Raw genomic sequence first — 24,173 nt, 5'->3', positions numbered from 1 at the left:
TTATACTCGCTATGTAGTATTCGGCATGCGTTAAAGGACGGTTAAAATTGTGTTCCTGTTCAGTTGCGAAAAAAACAAATATTGAAAATATTAAGTAAATACCAAACATCGTGATGCTTCTTCTCATGTGTATTGCCAAGACAACAGAAGTCTATCGCCGACAAATCATAACCAATATTTATATCATTTAACATATTTTGACGTACATTTTTGTAATAGTTTAATAACAAAAATACATATAATGCATTTTTTTTTTTTCTTCTGTTGCTGCGCATTCGGCTTCTCGTTCGATCTATACACAGTTCCATGAAATTGTTTCCAATATGTATAAAATGTTTCAAAGACTTTTAGTCCGAAGTAAAATAAGAATCCCAAACGTCTCAATGATGGTAATACTGTAATATAAGTATCATTCATTACTGAAGACAACAATTAATACATCGGTTCCGGTTTTTAACTAATACAAAAATAGGGAATTATCTTCCGGTTTTTAACTAATACAAAAATAGGGAATTATCTTCAGCTTCTTCAGCATATTCATAGTTTCAGAACATATGCATTGGCATTTGACCTAAAAAGGAGATATACTATTGAACCTTCTTGTCGTTTTGTGATAATAATAAATCATTATAAAACCTGTTCCCGTTTAGGTATTTAGGTTTGAAATTGTTGGTATATACATTTATAATTTCTTTTTTAACGACATAGGTTCTGTACTGGGCATACTGGACGTCTTAGGTGGGCCTGATACGGTTAATCTATCTCAGAAATCCAACAATTACCTCCACTTAGACCAAGTGAGTCGGAATATCACCCTACAGGTGGCGCTCGATACGGATCAAGGGACCGGAACTCTCATCCTCCAAGTTGACTGTCGCATCCTCAATGAAATAGACCTGCCCCCGGTAAGTCTGATATACCATTTATTTCCGTCACACAATTTTACTAGTCCGGAAATATTGCAATGTTCCGGAATATATATTATATCCTCAAATTACAATTTATTACATCACTTTCATATAAAACAAAGTACAAGAAATCTGACACAGACGTTTGACATTTCGGCTCGACACAACTATTGGCTAAGTGGCGATATATCATATTTATGTAAATATTTGATGTCCTCCTCTATCAAACGGAGTCATAATCATGTTGATACAAAAGACCAACCACTAATATTAGCACTGGCTTCTGATGCTGTTAACGAAAGCCTAATGGACAGTTATCACTTGGACTTCATTCGTATGGAAGTTTTTCCGGCTTGTTTTGTAATATATGGGGTAAAGGATATCGTAAAACAAATTTCGTATACCATACAAATTAGCTTTGTATGTCTGTTGTTGTAACAGACTTAAACCACGATTTAATTTGAGCGGACTACACGCTGGAGTCCAAAGTCATTAGGTATATAAAATGAAACTACCGATTCATGAAACATTTAAAATGTAACGTAATAATTGGTCTATATAGACATTCATTATCGTAACAAATAATTGTATTTTGACTGACAAAATGCCAACCGTTTATGTTGTTCTGCCGTTGTTTTGTTTTGCGTTTGATGACCCTTAAGTATTACATATATTATAACATGTCCAAATGCTTGTTTTGGAAATATGATATTTCCATGGATTGCATAATCTTTGAGAATTTCTATTCAAACATACCGGTGATATCAAAATAGGATAATCAACGATCGTTTTCAAGTGAGGGATTTCCTTTTTTCTAAACTCGGTCGTACTGTAAATATAGGTATCCCCAAAACTGTGACGTTCTGTTTCACTAAAACTTAAAAAAAAGAACTCAAGGCCTCTCCATTTTGTAATTTTATTGGCAGATATTTATTTCTATCGTAGCCAGGTAATAATGTGTCTGCTTCTGCTACACATTTGAAATAACACAATAGCAGTGCCATCCGATGCGGTATGAATCCTACCTCCGCCGTCTCCATATACGAAGTTAAGGATCATCGTGAATTCATGAAAAAAAGAATATCATAACTCAAAAACGAATGCATCTGTAATCAAGAAACTAGACATAGCGATTGCGTGTTGACAACAGCTCCATCACGTTGAAGCAGCCATGGTGCTGAAAAACCATGAACACACTCTTATAAATTACACTGCGCTTCAGACACTTTTATTTCAGCAGCCTTCGCTATTACTATCCGACTGCTTCAAACATTTCCAATACTTCCCGGCTCGTCATTATTTTCTGGCTATTTCCATTGACGTTTATTCTGCCAATAACGAGAATAGTATCTGACCAGACATACTTGCTTCTCTATTGCGGTATCTACGTGATGTGTTATGCTGGGCTTTATACTTGCATACACAATTCTGATTGCATGTCTTTATATGATAAAGGACATACTCAAAGCACTGGTAGTCAATGGAATAATTTTTTTAAATCTACATGTATAGTTGAACTTGCCCCTTGAGACCTTGAGACAAAATGGTTTTCAATTCGTGTGTAAACGGTATTGTTGACACGATAATTGCAAAGCATATAGACCTATATAGTCCCAGCTTACCTAGATGTTGGCGTTTCGCTCGGATTGTATCCTATTTCTGAACGCTCATGCAGAACCAGTCTCATTATTTTTAGTTAGAATTACACTGGGTGAAGTCTCACTGTAGGATATTCCATTTGTTCTGTAGGTTCCAGTGCATGCATATAATATATTCTTTGTACGTTAACAAATCCTCACGATCTAAGTACCTTGCCCACATCCCTTTCGATGATCATAGAATTGATACGATGGATCTACTCCATCTTCGCTAGGCAATTGTTACAATCTAAAGAGAATTCTCTGAGAATTTTGATATCCTTCGTTCGGAAGATTACTAATGCTAGCAATCAGTTCAAACATCACATGGATCTGCAAATGATTTTTTTTAATATCGCTTCAATGCAATTCATTTAGTTTCCTACAACGGTATTCTGCACTTGGTTAAACGGGCAGAACTTTGTTTTGGCTGTTTTCTTCATTGAGTAAAGTATCGCGATAATGAAGACTCACTATCACAAGGAGACAAATAAATCAGACCAGGAATATTCAATTTTACAAAGGTCACAAAGAAGGATTATATCTGTTACAGCAATCTATAACAATAATGATAATAATAATATTTTTATAGTTATAAAACAAAAACTAAACAACAAAAAAACAAATAAAAACTAATAATAACGAAAGCAAAAGGATGACATAAACAAAGCAAACAAAAAAGTTGTCATGCTGTAAAAGATATGAGTTATTGTTATTATTCAGTCTTTGCATATTACAGAGTTAGCTCCCTTGCGGGTAGGTATCGATTGTTACGTCATTATTTTGTGAGCGCAATTCACGTCATTTTCTTCGAAAAATATGACGTTACGCTCGCAAAAACATGACGTCACAATCAATACCTACCCGCAAGTGCAGATAACTCTGTAATATGCAAATCTGGAATACGTGATTCTATGTTACAGATACCTCTTGTGGTTCGTGTGATATTGGAGGATGTTAATGATAATCCGCCTATATTCTCCAGTTCTAATTACATCGCCAACATAACGGAGGTAAGGTGACCTTGAGACTTTATGTAAGTGGAGTAAATCTGTGTGAGTTCTCAACAAAATTAGCATTCTCGAAATGCAATGGAACATTTGATTATCAATTATTGTGGCTACATCAGCATAATAGAAACTCATAGCCTTGATTCATCGTTACTTCCTCAATGTACATTTATTCTGCGTAATATATCTGAAATATAGTATGTCAAGTAATATCTTAAGTAACTAGTGAAATGGAACAATAAAAAGATATATTGCATATTCAAATAAATTATCCATGTTGATAATTCCGATTTCCGTTTCCCCAGGACACCGCCATAGGTACCACATTATTTAGCGATGCCGTAGCTACGGATGCTGATCAAAGGGGAGGGGGAAATGACCAGATATCCTACAGAATTGTGCCAGGTCCTTATTCCGATTATTTCGACATCGAGTACCCGCTCTATCCAGATATAAAACTCAAAAAACTTTTCGACTATGAGACGTTGAACTCTTTATCAGTGGTGATTGAAGCACGGGTGAGTACCAATTTCTTTCAATATCTCATTGTTTTGTTATCATCATGTTAATATGTTAAATCATTCTTCAGTTATTTTTATACTGTAACGGATGTAACGGATGTCATTGAAAAACACAATTGATCGATTGATTGTCAATCGAACTGTACGGTTACTACACATGACTTTTGCATTATGGATTGGTATGCTGTAACATTTGCTACGACATTCAATATGTGCACGTGCGTTTGCGAGTACTAGACGTTCTTAATTACATATTAATATATCAGCACAAAATTATTTCCTAAATATTGTTTTATAAATTCGCTTGAACCGAAAACTGTTCAACCTTCAAATACATATGGAAACCGCAATTTTGTGGTTCAGTGTTTAATTTACAATATGCATCTGTTTTGGAATTGGTCCCAAGGTTAAACTGTATCCTGAGGGCGTGATTAATTGATTCCTTGCTTTATTTCTTATATTTCAATAATGATTTAACATTTCCCATTTGAGTTTGCGAATGATATGGAATACAAATTAGAGCAAAAACACATTTTATCAAATCTCAAGAATCGTGTATATAAGTCTGCGATCACATTTAAAGCTACAAACAATGGTTGATATATATACCCCATCGTAACATATCTTGATTTTTATTGTATGTATTTACTCCAACAGGACAACCCCACCCGTGGAGATATTTTGAGCAGCAGCGCAACTCTAACTATTAATGTCATAGACGTAGATGACCTCAACCCCAGTTTTACTTTCGATTACTATACCGGAAATGTGCACGTAAACGCGACCAGGGTATGTACGATTTCTATATATGTTTTAGGATAATATCTTACTTTCGCACAAACACATTACAGCTCAAAAATAGGTCAGCACATAAATGAAATCGCGCATTCATATAAAACAATTTGCCCAAAAATATTGCCTCGTGCGAAAAGCTCTTTAATTATATCTAAACTTCTTTTGTTAGCATTCTACAACATGAATATTTTTACAGGTCATTATTTGTACCATTATTTATGTTATATAAAACTATTTCCTTTAATCAGTTTTTTTTTTAATTTTACAATCCAGGGTACCGTTGTAAATATCTATCCTCCTATCAAGGCCCAGGATGAGGACCAGCTCAATACACCTGTCATATACTACCTGCTCGGTACGTCATGATTGTGTCAATATATTGCAATAAGAACAGATTATTTAAGGATTAACTTGAATAGATTTTTTATGTTATGGAGATATAACACAAAAATCTGAGTGTACTCTAAATAAACCGCGAAGCGGTTTATGATGAGAGTACACTCAGATTTTTGTGTTATATCTCCATAACATAAAAAATCTATTCAAATTAATCCTTATAATTCAATTTACTAAAGATAATCTCTTCAACATTTAAAATTCATTTTGGGACTCTTTTGTCTATGAAATTATTACGCCGTCATCTCAGCCAATCAGAAGCGACGTTACAAACGGCGACGCCATTTTTTTCCTTTATGGGCTGATAAAGTAAATTTTTAAGCCAATGGAAATGCTCGTAACAAGCAACATTGAATTATTAGAGGATATAATTATCATATTTAACTTCAAAACCATTCTCGATCCAAGTTGGACATCGCTCTTTCATTTCAGATTTGTAATTTGAACCAAGGTTGTTTCAAAGTCTTACTCATAATATGTTGATATGTATTCCTTTTGATTTACATACTCTAAAGGGTACCAAACGTATTGTTGTTTTTTTTCGTTTCTGAATTATATGAATTTTTTTTATATTCATTCACAGATCCAAAAAACCGGTTCATTATAAATGAAATCACGGGACAGATTACTGTGGAATCACAGCTCTCGGAGATGACTTATTCAGCTGTTCTAAAGGTATTTGTTTAGCTATGTGTGGTTTCTTACAAAATAATGGATCTTGCGACTTATCTTGCTATATTGTCTTTATAGTCCATGTTGCATTATCCCCAAATGCTGACATATATAGATATGCATAATATAAACAATACTTTTATTAAAGCTACACATGTAGGAAAAAACACCCTTTTCATACCATATTTTACGTAAAGGGAGATAACTCTCGTTTCTCTTAAACAGGCGGTGCAGCGAGATAACCCCTTGCGGTACGGCACGGCCTTAGTTCAGATCGTAGTGTCGGGTTACAATACTAGTGACACAGATGGACCGTCCTTTCAGCAAAGTTTATACGAAACTACCATCTCTGAGAGCCAGCCTCCCGGAACTACAGTCATGACTGTCCCGGTGAATGGGGGGAATTCGGTAAGAACTTTTTTTTTCTGAACAACAAGATGTACATATAGCAAGCAAATTGAAATGTACTGTATTTTATTGTGAAATGGGTATTTAATCTGGTTATTAAAATAATATTAGCTACTTTCTTACTTTTGGTTAAAACCAATTAAATGACATTGATCTGTATGAGCACTAATAGATAATTTCAATGTTTTCATGTGGCGAAATTTTTTCTTAAAGATCCACATCAAAACAAACTAAAGAAAACAGTTCAAATGAGAAGCAAGTGTTGAAGTTGTGATCACAAATACCATCATGAAGAACAACACATATGATATATCAAATGTAAAATAATTTGAATAAGAATCGTGATCATCTGTATGTTTGTTTCAGGTAACTACACTAAGTTACACTATTATGGAGAGTATACTGGAGTTCGCCGTAGATCAAAGGTGATTACACGTGTTTGTGTACATTACATATGACACAAGAAATACATCGCAAAATACATTGAGTATGCATCCAACGTAACACAAATTAGGAAATAACTATCAAGAATCGGAGCAGTCCAGGAAAATGTTGTCGTTTGTGGAATTCACAATGAAAAAACACCTTACTATAGTGGGGACAACAGATTGCCATAAAATTCTTTCAACCAGTATGCATGCCGTATAGTTACTACCATACTTATTACATGCAGTTATTGAGCATCAAGTTTTTATCTTAATATTCGTCTCTACCGATGTTTACCGTAGCGAAAACTCCTGATGAACAGGGGGCTGTATTTAATTGTCATATGTTTGTCAAACTGTAACTGAAAATTTCATAGAAATGTTATCGACATATTTTTTTCAGGGGAAACATATTTCTAGTAAAACCACTAGATTATGACGGCCCCGATAAGGAATATCGGTTTACTCTTCAGGTGTCTGATGGTATTAATGTAAGTATCGATGTAATGTAAAGCAAATTGAATAATAGAATAATTTCGTAAAGGTGTGATTGGTGTTGTTGTGTAATTCATTGTAAAAAAGTTTGAATATAATTGGAATTACAAAACAAGTCTACGTAGGTGGCTTTTGGCAAAAAAAATCAATGTAATGCAAATAACTTCATACAGAAGATGGCCTTCTCAAACCAAGAATACACGTTGTGAAATATTCAAAGACATGAGTGGTGTTTACTTATACTCCGCCACTAAACTAATGTGTTGGGTTTACTTTATACTTTTTTAACTTTGTTTTTGAGAAACGAATTCTTGGTTGGGGTATGGTATTACTGAAATATTCACGCTATTTATATCTATTGACACTTTGTGTATAAATTATATATTTTTATGTCTAGGTGGCGTCTACGTCCATTCATATTAGAGTTGAGAACGTCAATGACAACACACCAGAACTGAAAAATGATGAATATTCGATACAAACGGAGCGAGTCCAGGGAGCGATTATAACATTTATAGAGGTATGAATCAAAATATAAACATGATTCATTGACATCTTATAACACTACAAATTGAATTCATCCGCAATCCGTGTTACTATAACTGTCGTTATGGGATAGCAAAACGGAAGACTCTTTGTGTGACAACAGATGATATTTGTAGTTTGACCATTTAATTAGGCTTTCTTCCATTGATATACGTTCATTGTTTCCATGAAATAATTCAGGGATGTATAAAATGGCAGTGATAGTAGTCCTTAGAGTATCGCAGGTGTCCTCAATCGCGACCAAACTTTCATTTGAATAGATGCAAATATGATATAATGATAAGTAATATATACGACACAAAAATAATGAAATATGCAAAAACTAAATCTTATTGACCTATGCAAAAATATTCACCTGTATGTTTTATATGGTATACAATTAAGTTAGCGGGAACATTTGTATACACACTGGTGTGGTCACTAGCCAGTGTAGACTATAGATATTAATTTCCTCCTTATTAGCATATGTTAATGTATCAAGCTATGTTTACACAAAGTCTTTAATGTAAGTTAAAGGTCATGCATATCGAATTTGGTCATTTAATGTCTTACAACTATCGTGCTTTTCTCTTTACTTTAGGGGTCAGACAGGGATGCCAACACACGGTTGCAATACCAACTGAAAACTTTCACTTCGTAAGTATTGTTGTTTTTGTTTTGTTTATACTAATATGCTATTGTCACTATTTCTTCAGAATTACCGGAATATTACTATTGACACTGCAACATGTGCATAATACGTGGCGAAGATTAAAAACTACCTCAAGCCACCGAAGAGAAATCGAAAGAAGTAGTATAAAGCGGAATATTCTGCTATCAATATAATATAATATTCTGCTATGGGACAAATGGTTTTAAGATCAGGGATGCCCGAAACATAAAGGAAAATGTTTACACTTTCAATGCGGTAAAGTATTTCATATGAACAGTCGTATTTTCGTGTTGTATTTTTGGTTCATATCATTATTTGTATATTGGTGTTGGTATATCATTATTTTGAGTTTCTTTTTCTGAGACGTTGATTTCGTCATGGGTTTACTTGAGGCCGGAAAAGTGGAACATTCTCTTAAAGTGTTTGTTTGTGTTACAATTAACCTATGTGGCTATATTATTCAAAACTATCAAAGAACAAAAAGTATATATTATAATATAACGATCGTGCAAGGTTTGGTTAGTTTATATGCAGACGCTTGAGATTCGTTAAATTATTTACTTATTGATGTGTAAAAACCTTCAGTAATGGTATATGAAGTAACATATGTTACTGTAAACGTAAAAAAATTAAGGTGATCTTATTTTAGTAACTTTCACACCAGTACTGTTGCTCTAAAATATTTTAGATATAATTGTTTTTCCGTATATTGTTATATACCGATTATGGTAATTAATTAATGCTCTAACCGGTTCAAGATGTTTTTATTTGCGTTAATACAATTATAAAAACTTACATGACATTTTGATGTTATTCAACATTGTGGACTGTGAAAACAACTCGCATTAAGTGGTCTCATTACAGACCACGCGCCTTTGTTTATAACCCAGAGAACACTCACCTGCCGACCTACGTAGCGTTCCCCTTGATTCACTTCATTTATGAGCCACATTACCTATCGCATGTATTAAAGGCACAAAGTAAAATGACCGTGTCCCTGAATAACGTTTATTTGCATATAATGGAGCTTGATAGAAACTTAGTCTTGATCATTAATGCTGCAAACTATCGTAGCTGTCAGGTAAATGTGTATTGTTTAATTAATTGATAGATAAAGTCATTTTATGAAGCAACGCACTCACACAAGTTTATGATGTGTTAAGACATTCCAGATAGTTTAACTCAAACTTAGAGCTAAATATGTTGTAATGACCAGTCATAAATTAGATTATCTGAAACCAAAACATAAACTTCATTTTTAATGTTCCTTGTACACGTAGTTTAAATGGGGTATGAAATATTTACCCGTCGTTTTTCTAACAGGTAGCATTCGATATGGTATTTCAAAGTTTAAAACAGCGTAGCATTTCTTACAATAGGTGTTTAGTTGAGGGTCGTCGACGCCACGTGTGCTCCGGCAGAATGTAAATGCAATGAGGCTACATTTATCGTAACAATATTTGAATCAGCGTATGTGAAGGTATATTTATAGTTAACACGATTGTAGAGTGTGTATATTACTGCTGACTCAACTATCATACATTGATTACTCATTCCAAATTTACATAAATTAAAACTTTATTGTGACGAAAGCCTTTATATATCTACAGTTTGTTCACTATAAATTCTGAGGGGGACATCAGCATTACGGCGTCACCTGAAGAGCTATTAGACCGCAGGTACCTCTTAGTGGTCAATGTCTCTGACGACGGTATCCCGCCTCGCTCAACGGTTGCCTTGGTAACCGTGAATTTCCCGCCTCTTGATGGTGTTGGTGTGGTTGACAATCAAAACGAAATGACTGACAGAGGAAATGACCTGCTGGCTATTATAATGGGCGCTGTGGCGGCCGTCCTCTTTGTAATTATCGTCATCCTCATCGTATATATTATCCGGAGGTAAGTTTGATCTCATACAGTAAATTAAGTATGAAAAATAAGCTCTTGTAATTCGCCCCATGGTTGCGGAAGGCTGGATATATATTGTAACATAAAGTAGTCAAGCGACAGTTTCCTCAATATTACGTAACAACGTTGATTGGCATAAATCACTTGATACAGATGTTGCTATGTTACACTAGCAAAATGTATTTGTGAAATTCTGATACTTCCTTTTAGTATCGTGCCAGTGAAACCAGGTGAAACAATTAGAGTTAATCTCTGTCTGTCCGTGTGTCTTTATCTGTGTCCGAGTGCTGATTGCCAAACGATAACAATAACCGAAGGATATCGTTGAAACGCCATACAATGATTGTGGATATGATAATAGAACATGATATTTAAGCATGTGACAGAGATTACTGTAACTATAAATAAGAAAATGGTTACCATCAATGGTTTGTGTGTTATTGATATTATATTAGTAGGTTTAATAAGATATATCTCATAAAAACTACAGACATGCATTTGTTACAAGGGTTAAAGGGTAGTTAAAGCAGTGTCAAAGTCTAGGTCATTTTTGATATTTATAGAAAATATACGTATTGATTGATCATAAACATATATTATAGTTTGAATGCTAATCATATTTAGAATTATTTGGTTTTTTATGATTGTCAATGAAGGTCAGGGTCACATTTGCTATCTAAGGGGGATCTGGAATAAATTGGAGTTTTATCATTGTAAAATAGAAGTTAAGGTCATGATAAGACTCTGGAGATCAACAGGGGTCAGAATGCCTGCCATTCATATAGGTATTTCATTTATAAATTATTAACTAATGTGTTCAACAGTAGGAATTAAAACATCAAATCAATGTACAAAAGTAATGTTTCGTGCTACGTTTAGCTAAAACAGTTCGCCCTAAGGTGGTTTGCTTATGTAGACACATTTTTATTTTCAAATACAGAAGAGTATCGTACACTGACGAGCAGTTGACAAAGGCAAGATTACAGGACGGCCTTGACCCCAAAGGATTGACCTACAAGGCAGGTGACCCCTCCCCTGATCCAGTTGAATTGGATATGAAATTCGACGGCGACCTTGAAGAAACGTCCGATATTGATGGTGCAACAACAATTCAAAATAATCCATTAGTCGACGATAGAATGAATTATGGATTTTCAAATAATTCCAATGATGGCAGTGGTGAAATTCAACTGGATACTGCCGTGATTCCGTATGGAAATTCATTCCACAATTATGAAGATCGCCACACATTCCAGAACGGGATGCTGAAGACATTCCACGTGCCGGAGGGCAGCAGTAGTGGCGAGAGCAGTAACAGTGATAGTACTGGTGATAGCAACAGAGGACTAATGAAAATCAGGCCACACAAGTCTTCTTCATCTCAATCACGAGGCAAGAAACTTTCATGGGGTGACAGCAACGACCGAGGAAGCTCGGAGGTAGGTCATGCAAAACAGTAGTTTTAGCAAAGAACTGGCAATATTAATATGATAAAAGCTATCACCTGCTATTTGGTACCTAATTGTTCGTTTTTAATTTTGTTTGCCTATTCGTAATCATATATAGGTTTTGTAAAATGTTGGTCTACATATCGAAGTGATGCACCGTTGGATGTTGAATTCTCTTCTCGTATGTTGCATCTAATTTTATTTTGCTGCAACCAGTTAGCTGGTCAGATATTCGAAAGCTACTATACATTTTCTATTGGTGCATCAACTGTTGAGTATGTCATTGAACCAAATCCCCACAAATTTTATATTTCCATTTTTCTGTGATTATAGGAAACTCTTCCAAAGGAAATGAGGAAATCTAAAGATAAACCAGAAATTACAGTGTATTTCTGATATAAATACAGAAAGACGTGTTGGTGCTGTTTATTTGTGCAATATAAATCTGTCCATTGTTTCCTGCATATTGTTTGAGTCTGAGGATGGAACTCCGGGGAAATATCCGCCCATTAATGTATGTGCTCTACCAGAACTCGGACTGGTCTTGTGATAAAGCACACGCTTAAAAATATGTGTACAGTGAAATCCTTCGAAGGATCGCATATCCACGAATGATAACCTATTTTATGTGAAACGAACTATGCTTAACTAAATCTTGTGAAAACTTATTTCATGATAGAGCACTTACGGTGTTCTACAAGACTTTGATTTATTGGGATATCTCCTATAAAATATCTATATACAGCGGATGAGCTGCGTTGGACTGACTGCTGATTACATGAAGTATTTTCGTATCAATTAATTTTCTACAGAGCGCACGACGTTGAATTAGCAAGTCAGGTACTGGTATTAATACTCCGAATGTTAGTGATTAGCAAAGCAAATTATCGTGAATGTTTAGTTTGACATGATATATCACCTTGCTATTGGTACCGGGATTTTGAATCATCAAGTGTATGTGATTTGAAAGCAATCAAGACATTGATTTAACAGAAGCAAGTACAGCAAGATGACTGAATTATCTTTCGGGGAGTATCGTACATCGAACCTTGTTTTGTAGAGAAGGTCATATCATAATCATATTATTGCGGTGTCCATGTGTTCAGGTAAACAGATGTATAAACTTTGAAAGTTATGTACATGAATGTCAACTATGCCCTGCGTTTAGGCTCGGTCGACGTCAAATAATTATTCATTTTGTTTTGGTGAGCTAAGCGAAATTTGATTCTGATTTAGATTTCACCAGACGCATTAACATTCATTTCGTACGAAAATAACTATCTAATGCGGCTGTTTTGGCTATAGAATTGCTTTGATGAAGTGATAATAGTGACTGAATTAGTTACTGCACCTTCTTCAGCGCCAGTAATTCTGCATGTCTAGTATGGGAGTCATTGTGGAAGAAAGCAAAGATTACCTGTAGTAGCTTAGTACTGTTGGCCTACGAATGTAACGAACTAAACGAATGCCAAATTATTCATCATTTGATGTTCTGTGCGTATTGGGACGCTGGGTGCTGGTGATTGATTAACTGGCGTATACCCAAACATTTCCTTAGATGTTTGCCACTGTGTGTGTAAACGCACGATGTAGAGCTTACTATGCAAATGCAGCAACCTGATAATCATCTAATAGTCCTTGTACCATTGTAGAGTAGTCCTCACGGAAACTGCTGGTATTCGCATCCATATTCATACTGCATCACTTCCATTTCTGCCCGACCAAGATATCATCTTGTATATAGTATTGACTGAAACTATTGGTTTTGGGTTAAGAATATAGTTTATTTAATAGTACTGTAAACTACATATACTCTGTGGTAATATATATAATACAGTCCTATTGAAGCTATCAATATCCAACTAACAGGTATAATTATATAAGACTCTTTCATATGTGGATATGAAGGGTGGGGTTATTCTACCTGAAGGCCAGAAAATGTAGTAAAACCCAAGGCTTGTCGAGGGTTTTGCAACATTTTGTGATCCCGAGGGTAGAATATCCCTATCCTTTATATCAACTTATGAAAGAGTATTTTTCTTTCATACCTTGATGTTTTATTGCAATTTTACTACTATAATATCCCGCCATTTTGAAATACATTCGAAGAAATTCACGGCTTAAAGGCAATAAGTTACGTGATATTTTCAGCAAAAAATCCGTTGTTTGCATCTTTTATAGTAAAACCAGACAAGTTTGTGAAAATAGAAATTATGTTGACGCCTTGACGTCACGGGGCTTTATTGCATGGGTAGCCATGCAATAAAGCCTCAGGCGGCATGAGTGTATTACCCTAGACCAGCCAGTATTACATCCGTAGGTATTAAAGAATATCCAGTAATATTAAACAATCGCATCTAACATTTCGGGGAGAATATGGTAAGTTACTTTTTACAATATAATTTGAAATAATATATATTTATCATAGAAAGGCAAAAACAGTTATCGAATGCTTTGAAACACAAACGACATCAATCAATATCCGCACACGATGGTCTGAGTGGGAACGTCGTAATACTTAATCATATCAAATGCCTATAAAGTTATCGCTGTATCAATATGTCATCCAACTCGAAAAAAAAGACTTAGCTTTTATTTGACAGATACAATACGATTGCCAACAAAATCTTGACTAGTACTGATGCTTAGTACTTCTATTGTTTTATTTTAATTTCTCAAAATTATAACTACAAACGTAATGCCCTATTTCAAAATAATTATGAAGAGTAAGTTTTAATTTTCAATTAGTAAGTTTAAAGAAATTCAAGATGGAGGGAAATTAAAAATACTTGCGCCTACGCTAGTTATGCATCCATCAACATATGTTTACGACCATATTTTGACATAACGAAGTTTTTAATTTTCTGCGCCCTTAGGTATCAGTTTCTCAACCAAGTAAAGGAGAAATTTATGGACTGACAACATATCTCTGCTTAGTACCTTTCATGTACAAAGATTTTGACAAGTCTATCTGAACTCAATCTTGCTAACGCCTTAGCTTTGAGTATATGCATTGATTTAATATCGTGCGTAGGTTGTGATATTATCGTTATAAGTAGGTATTAGATAGAAAGACAATTCAGTCACAACAACGAATATTCTTCATGTTCATATCCTTACGATAATTGAGCATATTAAAAGTTTATTAATGCAATATGAAAATTAATTGTTTGCCAAACTTACGCAAGATAGTTTGTTTCTCGTAATTACTGTTGCGTGCATCGTACAAAACATTTCTGGTTGTTAATCAAGTATTATCTTTTTAAGTTATACCATCGTGTTTAATTCAGGGACCATGCAAATTTATTCAAAAGTTATTTGTATGAGAATTAAAAATTATGGCATATTTAACAACGCTATGATTATTGTCATATTTTTCATATCTTTTTAAATTCACATTATATCTGTCATATTAAATATGATTTAGTATCTAAGCGATATCAGTCGCATTGATCAGCAAAATGGAGGATTCTTATTCTTAATTGAGCGTTTTTTAATGCAATTTGGAAATTCCATATCATTGCATATTATAAAAGTTCATTCACTGCCAAAATAACGCTACAATTAAAATGCCGCTAAACACGCACGTTAGCAGTACGTAGCGTCTGTTATCTTACATGGTGTTGGATAATAATGCATCGTGTAAAATGAATGTAATATGTGATAAAGAATCGTAGTTAGATAGATTTACACAGTTTGTACAAGAATGGTTAGATGATACTATCGCCTATCATTACGTTTAACAATCTGATTTCATATCATTGTCACTTGGTTAAAACATCATTGTATTGTTACAGTTTAACACTTTAAATGACATGAGTTCCTCTTTACCAACTTGTTTTAGCGTGCAATTGAATTTCGCTTAATTTGCGACTGATAATGGTTTGAACAAATATGCAGTAGAATCATAGTACTCTAAATCGCTTCGAAAAAGTAGTTAGGTAAGAAAACTCGAAATTCGATCGCCGCGAAAACAAGCTGGTTTACACTATGTTTACCCAGTCTACGTGTATATCATTGCCATTTGTATGTTATTATCGTCATCATCGCTGTCATTCCACATCATCGAAACATTCCGTATGCGAATATATAGAATGATATTACAGATCAATTTTAGATTTTATATGAATATTTCTTTTTAATAAACAGATCTAAAACAAAAATGCCATGGAATTTGTTGTGTATATGTATTCGAATAAAATGAGTTAAAATCACTGAAACGCATGACTAAATAATAACTGATTAACCGGTTCAACAAAAATCAACTTATAGCAAACTGGACATGTTTTACATAGTCAGAGAAGAAGGAGACTTCTGATTTCAGGAGGATTCCTTGGTCACCGAGGCAGACGTCAATGGGTGAATATTGGAAACAGTCTTCTTATATACGTGTATCATTCCGTTCAAAAATAGAAATCCACCTCTGAGTGTATTACAAATGTAAAAAAGACACAGAAAATATCGAACACTTAAATAACGTTAATACAAGCATACCATATATGTCTGTAATGCTATGGTTTAAAAGGTTAATTAATAGAGGCTACTGGAATCATATCTCAGAAATATGAAATTTAATGTCTTAAAAGTATGGAATCCGATGTAAAAGTTGAACTAACGATAGATACACTGATCATGTCATGATATTTTATTGATTTCATACATAATTCAATCAACTCTTCCCGTTAAAATATCACACAGATTTCCAAATAGAATTCGTCGCGTTTGACAATTTAATGAATTAAATATCTTTAGATATTCGAAAAACGAAGCGTTTGACGCTTTAATATATTAAATGACATTGTACATTAAAAAACAAAGCGTCTGACGCTTTGATATCTTCGACGGTACTGCTTTAAAGAGAGCTATTTCAAAAAGAACTATATGACCATAGTTTTGTTCTATTGTTGTGTATTCGCGGCATGGAGAGTTTAAAACTACACAGTTTTTATATGAAAATCTTTGACAAGAGAATTTTGGCGTCATATCGTCCACCGTTCTCCTTCTGTGGGCGTTTGACTTTGCTATTCAGCCAAGGTTATTGTATTCAATAAAACGTAACAACTCCAACGCATCACCAGTAGTTATATATTGGATATCATAAAACAAATGTCAGGGGAACTGTCGCCCGCATAATTCGTAGGTGATCATAGAATATCATATTTAAACTTAGAAACCCATTAAGTTTTAACAAATTTATTTGGCTAAAGACAAAAAAATTCTCAATAAGTCAAAATCCGCTGTCTCAAAAAGTTCGAGTTCGTAAATATATATTTTCAGGTTAATGTATGTTATGAACCCATTATGTATTAATAACAAAAACATGTATCCAAATACTTTAAACATTTCTTTTAACGTTACAGATGACGACCTAAGCGAAAGTATTATTTTATTGTATATTCGATAATTTTCTTGTGCTGAAGTTAGCTTCATTTACTTTGTTACAAAGACAGGGACCTTTCATCCTAAGGTTATTTATCACATAACTGGCACGTCCAGCCATGTCATACGGCCATTTCATAAATATCGCCAGACACATGTCTAATAACACTATTACATATGAATTACGTCACATATTAATTTGATAAAATCTGTATGACGTCGCATGGTTGTTTCAGTGGAAGGAAACGTTACATCCGAGCCGGATTTGTACTGTGTTATATAGAGACGAAATTTAAAGTTTTACTTAATATATTTCTATTAATAAAAGTTATGTGATAAAAAGAATCTAAAACTTGTGACTATGTGATATGAAATTTATCGAACTCGTTAAAAAACTGATATTCCACGAGCCTGCATATCCAATGATTGAACTCGTTTGATAAATTTCATATCACACAGTCCCTCATGTAAGATCCTCTATATATAAATGTGGTACTAAAGTTGTTTTTTGTGTTTTTTGTGGTATACATTCCAAGTTTGTCAATGGGTACAGTGATAGCGTAGCCATTACAAATAAACGATGTTCAGTTTTACAAAAAGGAATATGTATGATTTGTACTCGTTTTGGCCCAAATTCCGTCAAATATACAAGGTTATTTATTAGTGATTAAATTGTTAAATTTAAAATATAAAGTACATTTCTGATATTATTAGTATAATGGCTTTATTTAGCAATAAACTGTTACTAGATTGGACATACAGTTGATATGAAGCCCAATTCAAAAGAAATATTTGTACATGTATATCAAAAGATATACGTGCGCTAACGGCGCCATTCTATTTATCTTTTTTCCGGATAGGCTTCATGTCAACTTTGTGTCCAATCTGGTACCAGTTTATTTACTTTTATTTCCATTACGATCATTCAATTTCAAAACTACACACGTAAGTCTTTTGCATTGGCCGCTTGCGCCAATGTTGACGTCACCAAGTTCAATAAACGGAACAGCAATAACATCAGCTTCTAAATACAGTTCAGCACGAAACGGTTTGAAAAAAGCGAACAAATAGATACTAGGTGATATTATTTTTCAATACATATCATTTTGTCAACACAATAATATATATTGGATTTCAAAAACCACTTTTTTTAAATTATTTGACCGTTATGTATAGACGTAAGTATACCTGGTTTGCATTGTCAGTGACTCGACGGAAACGTTAAATATTCTTACCCTTGACCAGATTTGAGTTCATAGGTGATATTTGAGTTCATTGTCTGATATTGTCCATCGGGTTTAACATAGAACAAACGGAAAACTGCAAGTAGAATGGAAATATATAGATACATGTACATTCATATGTATAAATATTAAATCTGTTAAAGATTGCAATCTTTTGGGTACTTGCTTTATATACATTTCGGATGGCAACGAAAACAAACACTGCAAAATTAGCATTAATAAAACCATGATCTCTTAATTTCAAACAAATGATTGATTGGATAGCAAACGGATTCTAAACAATACATTGTTCCTTTGCTGATGATATTTTTTTGTGTCTTCATAAGCATATATTTACATATGCCCCCTATATAGTCATTGGGAGGGGAGTTGCGTTCAAATTAACGTAATCGCAATGACGTATGAATACAAAAGCAGTGCAGGTTCGGACTGCTTCTACTTCACGCTTCGATAAGATTTTACGTCATAATTTAACGGATTTCAAATTAACAATAAAGATTTTTTTTATTAGATTAGTATTGTAACGATAATTAGATTAGTATTGTAACGATAATAAACAAAAAATGATTCGCTGGTCGGGGCTACAACCGGAGGGCTTTCATCGGGATAGGTTCGGGGAATTCCATAGTTACTTCAGTAGTACATGTGTGTACGGTCACTAATCTCACCTAAATATACAGAACATCTTATTGTCGGTGAACAATTCTTGGAGTGTCTAAGCGAACAATAGGTTAACAGATCATATACAGGTTTCCAGAAGAAAAAAAACATTACAGGAAGCCTATCCGAAACAATATCATCAGCTTTACCCCCGTCTTTGCATTCAAAATAGGCCTACACACACTCAAACACTTGTTTATCCTCGTACAACAAAATAAAAGTCATGACTATAAAGAATTTAGTCTATATCGCGTTCGCAGACCGATACATACATGACAAACATTCAGCAGCTCACGGTCATACCATCAATAGGCTATATCACAGTAACTTTCCTCGGTTAAAAATCAAATATGGCGGTTCGCTCCACTTCAGACCGCATCACTACCCTGACAACGATACAGTACCGGTAGTCATTCCGACTCGGTTATCTCAATTTTCATTCGAAATGGACATTATTAATATATTATCTAATTGAAAAAAAATATTTTAAAAATAATTGAAAGGTGTTATTGTTATATTTCAAACCAAACTGCATTTGCAGCTATAACATTCAACAATCGGAACTATATCGATCCTCGGTCATCGTGACTACCGTAGTTACCCAACTAAGCAATCATCACCGTTGTAAATTTGACGTAAAGTAGACTTATTTATGTAAATATAAAGATAGAACAGTGTTTTGATTGCGTTAAAGGTGGTATGAACGCAATGGGATACAGACATATTCTACATGTACATGTAGCGCTAACGCGCTACATTGAATATGTCTGTATCCCATTGCGTTCATACCACCTTTAACGCAATCAATACACCGTTCAATCTCTATATATTAGTTCGTAAAGTGTGCTTTCTATCGTCATCGTTTCCTTGATGCTTCTTATTTATTGAATGGTTATATTTATGTATCTAAATAATATCGTCTTCATTGTGTGAGAACGCGATATAGGTTTTACATTTACATTATTTGAAATAAATTGAAAAGTATAACTAAGCTTCCTCGTTCTGATCCATTGCCGTCACATTCATTTTTTTATTTGTGAGCTTGTGTGTACTTTGATGGAATCGTAAATATCGTTAGGCATGCAAGGATGTTATGTCTATACCACACATCTAAATAAGTATTTGATTATATAAAATTATGCTAATACATAATCATGAGGACGGCACAAATAAGACAAAAACAGGAATTTTGTATTCATAATTTATTATTTGAAAATGCTGCCTTTGAAGTTCTAACTAAATGCATAATTAAGCATTTTAAATTGCCAAGCATCAATACAACAGGTTACAAGTAAAACAATGCGCCTCCAATGAAGCAAGTTAAGTTACACCACCACTGCAAATGTAACAAATAACAGTGATCGCTATCGAACAATACACGGATCAGTTAAATTCCATTGTCACCAGATGGATGTGTGTAGCTTTAATCAATCATATAGTTTACAGAAAACGAGTTGTTTGCATGTCAGCAGGTAAGCAAGATATAAGTTCTCGGTCAGAATCCAAAGTTAAAGACCATTGAAGAGTACATGGCTGTAGCTATTGTTGTGTCACTCGGTATATATCAATTATAATGTATCAGGTAAATCACAATTCCAATCACAATCTAGAATATATATCCATCCCCAGAAAGGTTATATAAAGTAGAAAGTTGATAGATTTGCACTTTCGGAGTATATTTAGCACTTATATATATAACTGTTACACCAGTCACTGTAATCTATCATGTGCTTCTCTGTCAGGTGTATATCGATACTGGAGTATGAGAACACCTAGGTTCCCTGATAACAAATAACACAATTGCAAACGACGAAATGCTCAATCTCAATTTTCAGGATATCAAATCATCTGGGGGTGGAAGAACTGCCGCTTTACACCGAAAGCGCTACCTAGAAAAGATTAAGAAAAAAATAATTTTGATATCAAAACTACATGTAGTTCCTGTTTGTTGTGTTTTATGAAATTATTATTTTTAAGATAAATTATATTGTTAGAACAATCATTACTTCTATTATAGTGACTTTTCCAGCATTATTATTAAAGCTAAATTGTATATGAAGTTAAAATGGGTTAATTATTTTGGATAACTTATTTTAAACAGGTTTGTTCCATTTCATTAAGTTTATCTTAAAAGAACTTTTCTGCATTTCTGTAAACATGTAAAAGAGCATATTAAGATAATTTTCAAAAGCATAATTTAAAGGGATTTGCAAAACCTCGTAAACTGATTAGATACATTACACACACAACATACACAGGTAGTAAGGTCCAAGCATTCGCCTTCTATTTGAGCAAGTCTAGGACAGTTATATATTTCTTCGTTTACCATAATGTATATAAAATTGAAAATGTTCAGTTCACCTTGTAGTTATAAAATGTTCAAAGAATATAAATATCAACTTGTAAAGATTTAATTGTTCAACGACTTTACGAAATAATGTGCTTACTTACTATTTTTTAATTTCAATTTGCTTTATCCCCCGTTTTATTTTTTTTTCTTTAAACATCAAAAATAAACTGCAATCTTCGGTTTTCTTAAAGACTTCCTCATGTCTTGTGGCAGGTTTTCCTGTTGAAAATATATACATAAACGAATACCACATTACAAAGGTTCATACAATTGTTGATACTTAAAAATTATCTAAAGTAACAAATTTTGATATCACAATTTAAAAATTGGTATCAAGCACAAAATGAAGAACTAAATAAATAGTATATATCATTTCAAATCAGAAAAGATTAGCTATCTAAGATTCAAAATTGAAAATTGACATTGAAATTCTAAGGGGGGGGGGGATTGGTATAATTACGTCAGGTCGGAAAAATCACTTTCAGAGTCAATTAAGAACTTTGACATTAAAGATTTGAGACAAAAATAAATTTGGATACCTCCCAGTGGTAAGAATTACTTCTGTCAATACCTCCCCACGAGAGGTTGTTAGTCCTACAGTTGGTGGTGGAATGAGATGGTCGGACTTTCATCAGGCCCCTGTGACTGTCCCCTGTACTGTCGCTACTCTCGCCACTGCTGCTCCCGTCAGGGACATGGAACGTTTTTAGTACATCATTCTGATAGGCGCGTCGTTCCTCGTAGTTATTGAAGGAATTTCCATACGGAATAACTGTTGTGTTTATTCGAAGATCATCATTTCCTTCTTTGGAAATGTTTGTGAAGCCGTAATGCAGCTTGTCTTCCGATAATGGATTTTCTCGAATATTCGTTGGGATGTCTTTATTTGGTATCTTCTTGATATCACCATTTGGTTTTATTTCATTATTATCCAAATCTGAAGGCGGTTTCCCAGACTTGTATGTCAGTCCCTTTGGGTCTTTTTCGTTTTGCTGTCTGACTTTAGTTAGCTTTTTATTCGTGTACGCCATTTTCCTGTCAGTAAAACAAATCTTACATGAGATTATCCCAAGTCATTTCAGTAAAACAAATCTTACATGAGATTATCCCAAGTCATTACGCAGATCAGAATAAATATACGGATTACACATATATTGGTTATCAATAAGGAGATAAATATCTAAGATACTAATTAATTGTCTTTTTACGGTAATGACACCTTTCAAAACATCACGAGGAAGTACTAAGTTTTCCATCAAATCTTCAAGACAACAGCAGATGGTGACTGAGTTATATACATGGTGTATATATATATATATATATATTTGTGATACTGTGCAACTGCGCTTAAATACATCAAGTCATTACACAGTATGGTTTGCACTCACCATCGGATAATGTGGACGAGGAGGATGACGACGATGATTAACAAAACTGCTGACACGGCACCAAAAATAACAGCCAAAAGGTCGGTCCCTCCAATCGCTAACAAGCCCTGTGACGCAAGCATGTGACGTGCAAATTTGACTGTTACCAAGGCAATTGTTGATCTCTTTGGGACACCGTCATCATCGACATTCACTACTAATAGATAACTATCTTTTCCAAGCTCACTTGGCGCGGCAGTGATGGTGATATCCCCCACCGAGTTGATGGCAAATAATCTAAAGTAAAATAAAAAAATGGCAGCATGTTTTGAACAATATAATCAATTTAGATATAAATAGCACATGTTGTTTTTAGGTGGAGCTACGGAACACACTGGCAAGATAAAAGTAGGAAAAGGAACCGGCCATTTACTCACAATGTATTACTGCTTCCCGAACAATTGTGGGGACAAAATGTAGTTTTGTTTATTTATTTGGTTGCAACTACAAAGCCTTTATTTCACTGTAAATTGTCAAAATACTTGTAAAAATATCATATATATACATTAGGAACAAAAACTCGCTGAGATAATATTCGAACAATCATGTGCAATGTATATTGACAAATATTGTTTGTTGAGGTGGGGCTCATTGCTCATAAAATGGACATATGTTTTAATAATTGCAACTCTCCTGTAATGAAATTGATGTTGTTGTTTTTTTTCAATTTTTTTTTTTTTTTTTTAATTTCTATATATAATTATAAAACAACACTCACGATGTATGTGTCCTCAGCCGATAATGAAGGCGGGTGTTCGGGTCGTTGTCCTGGCCCTAGAGTTATAAAACGTACCATACTAACAAATCTTTTAGCATGTTAAAATGTTATAGATATACTAGAGCCGCGTATCTACGCGGGTCAAAATCTTCGCGATTTCTTCCGAAAACTAGACAATAGACATTTAACGTTTGTAAAAATTTAAGATCTTGCACTGTGGAATTATATGATCCAATAATTTTCTAAATGTTTAGTGTTTCAAAACTTTGCAATTAAAGCAATGCTCCACGAAATCGCGAAAAAAATGTCCGGGAAAAACCCCGCTATATGGTGTATAAAACTACACAAAATAACTGATTCTGATTCGCTATTGGCTATGTCATAGATTGATTCATTTTAAGAATGCAAACAACCATATACTAAGTCAATGCGACATTATTTGGAACAGCTGTAAACCAACATATGTGCGTGTGCAATTAAGTTTCACATATTTTTAAAACGAAAAATACAAACAACTACATTCTAAAGATAAAATGGTCAAGATCACAACATAAAATCGATGTAAAATTAAGGAG

At 34.0% G+C, this 24,173-nt stretch overlaps 2 protein-coding genes across 5 annotated transcripts in view; one reads left to right on the top strand and one right to left on the bottom strand.

Moving 5' to 3' along the window:
• Positions 1-14,893, top strand: part of LOC138307511 (protocadherin-15-like) — a 76,338-nt gene extending 61,445 nt beyond the window's left edge. For all 4 annotated transcript variants that reach the window (XM_069248299.1, XM_069248301.1, XM_069248298.1 and 1 more), the window contains 14 exons: positions 709-905; positions 3,469-3,558; positions 3,861-4,073; positions 4,734-4,865; positions 5,145-5,226; positions 5,851-5,942; positions 6,165-6,347; positions 6,714-6,772; positions 7,176-7,263; positions 7,665-7,787; positions 8,394-8,449; positions 10,076-10,363; positions 11,313-11,811; positions 12,154-14,893. In XM_069248299.1, the coding sequence (XP_069104400.1) occupies positions 709-905; positions 3,469-3,558; positions 3,861-4,073; positions 4,734-4,865; positions 5,145-5,226; positions 5,851-5,942; positions 6,165-6,347; positions 6,714-6,772; positions 7,176-7,263; positions 7,665-7,787; positions 8,394-8,449; positions 10,076-10,363; positions 11,313-11,811; positions 12,154-12,216 (2,165 nt within the window). In that variant the 3' untranslated portion in view covers positions 12,217-14,893. The remainder of the gene's footprint in view (positions 1-708; positions 906-3,468; positions 3,559-3,860; positions 4,074-4,733; positions 4,866-5,144; positions 5,227-5,850; positions 5,943-6,164; positions 6,348-6,713; positions 6,773-7,175; positions 7,264-7,664; positions 7,788-8,393; positions 8,450-10,075; positions 10,364-11,312; positions 11,812-12,153) is intronic.
• Positions 14,894-20,309: 5,416 nt separating this feature from the next.
• The window catches only part of LOC138307513 (cadherin-89D-like), a 30,628-nt gene continuing 26,764 nt past the window's right edge, over positions 20,310-24,173 (bottom strand). Inside the window, 5 exon segments of the mRNA XM_069248302.1 lie at positions 20,310-20,992; positions 21,555-21,672; positions 21,993-22,488; positions 22,842-23,117; positions 23,599-23,654. Of these exon segments, the coding sequence (XP_069104403.1) occupies positions 21,610-21,672; positions 21,993-22,488; positions 22,842-23,117; positions 23,599-23,654 (891 nt within the window). The 3' untranslated portion in view covers positions 20,310-20,992; positions 21,555-21,609.

Source organism: Argopecten irradians, chromosome 14 (assembly GCF_041381155.1).
Source record: "Argopecten irradians isolate NY chromosome 14, Ai_NY, whole genome shotgun sequence".
Taxonomy (NCBI): Eukaryota; Metazoa; Mollusca; class Bivalvia; order Pectinida; family Pectinidae; genus Argopecten; species Argopecten irradians.
The sequence above is the reverse complement of the archived record's forward strand: the minus strand, read 5'-3'. Positions and strand labels throughout refer to the sequence as shown.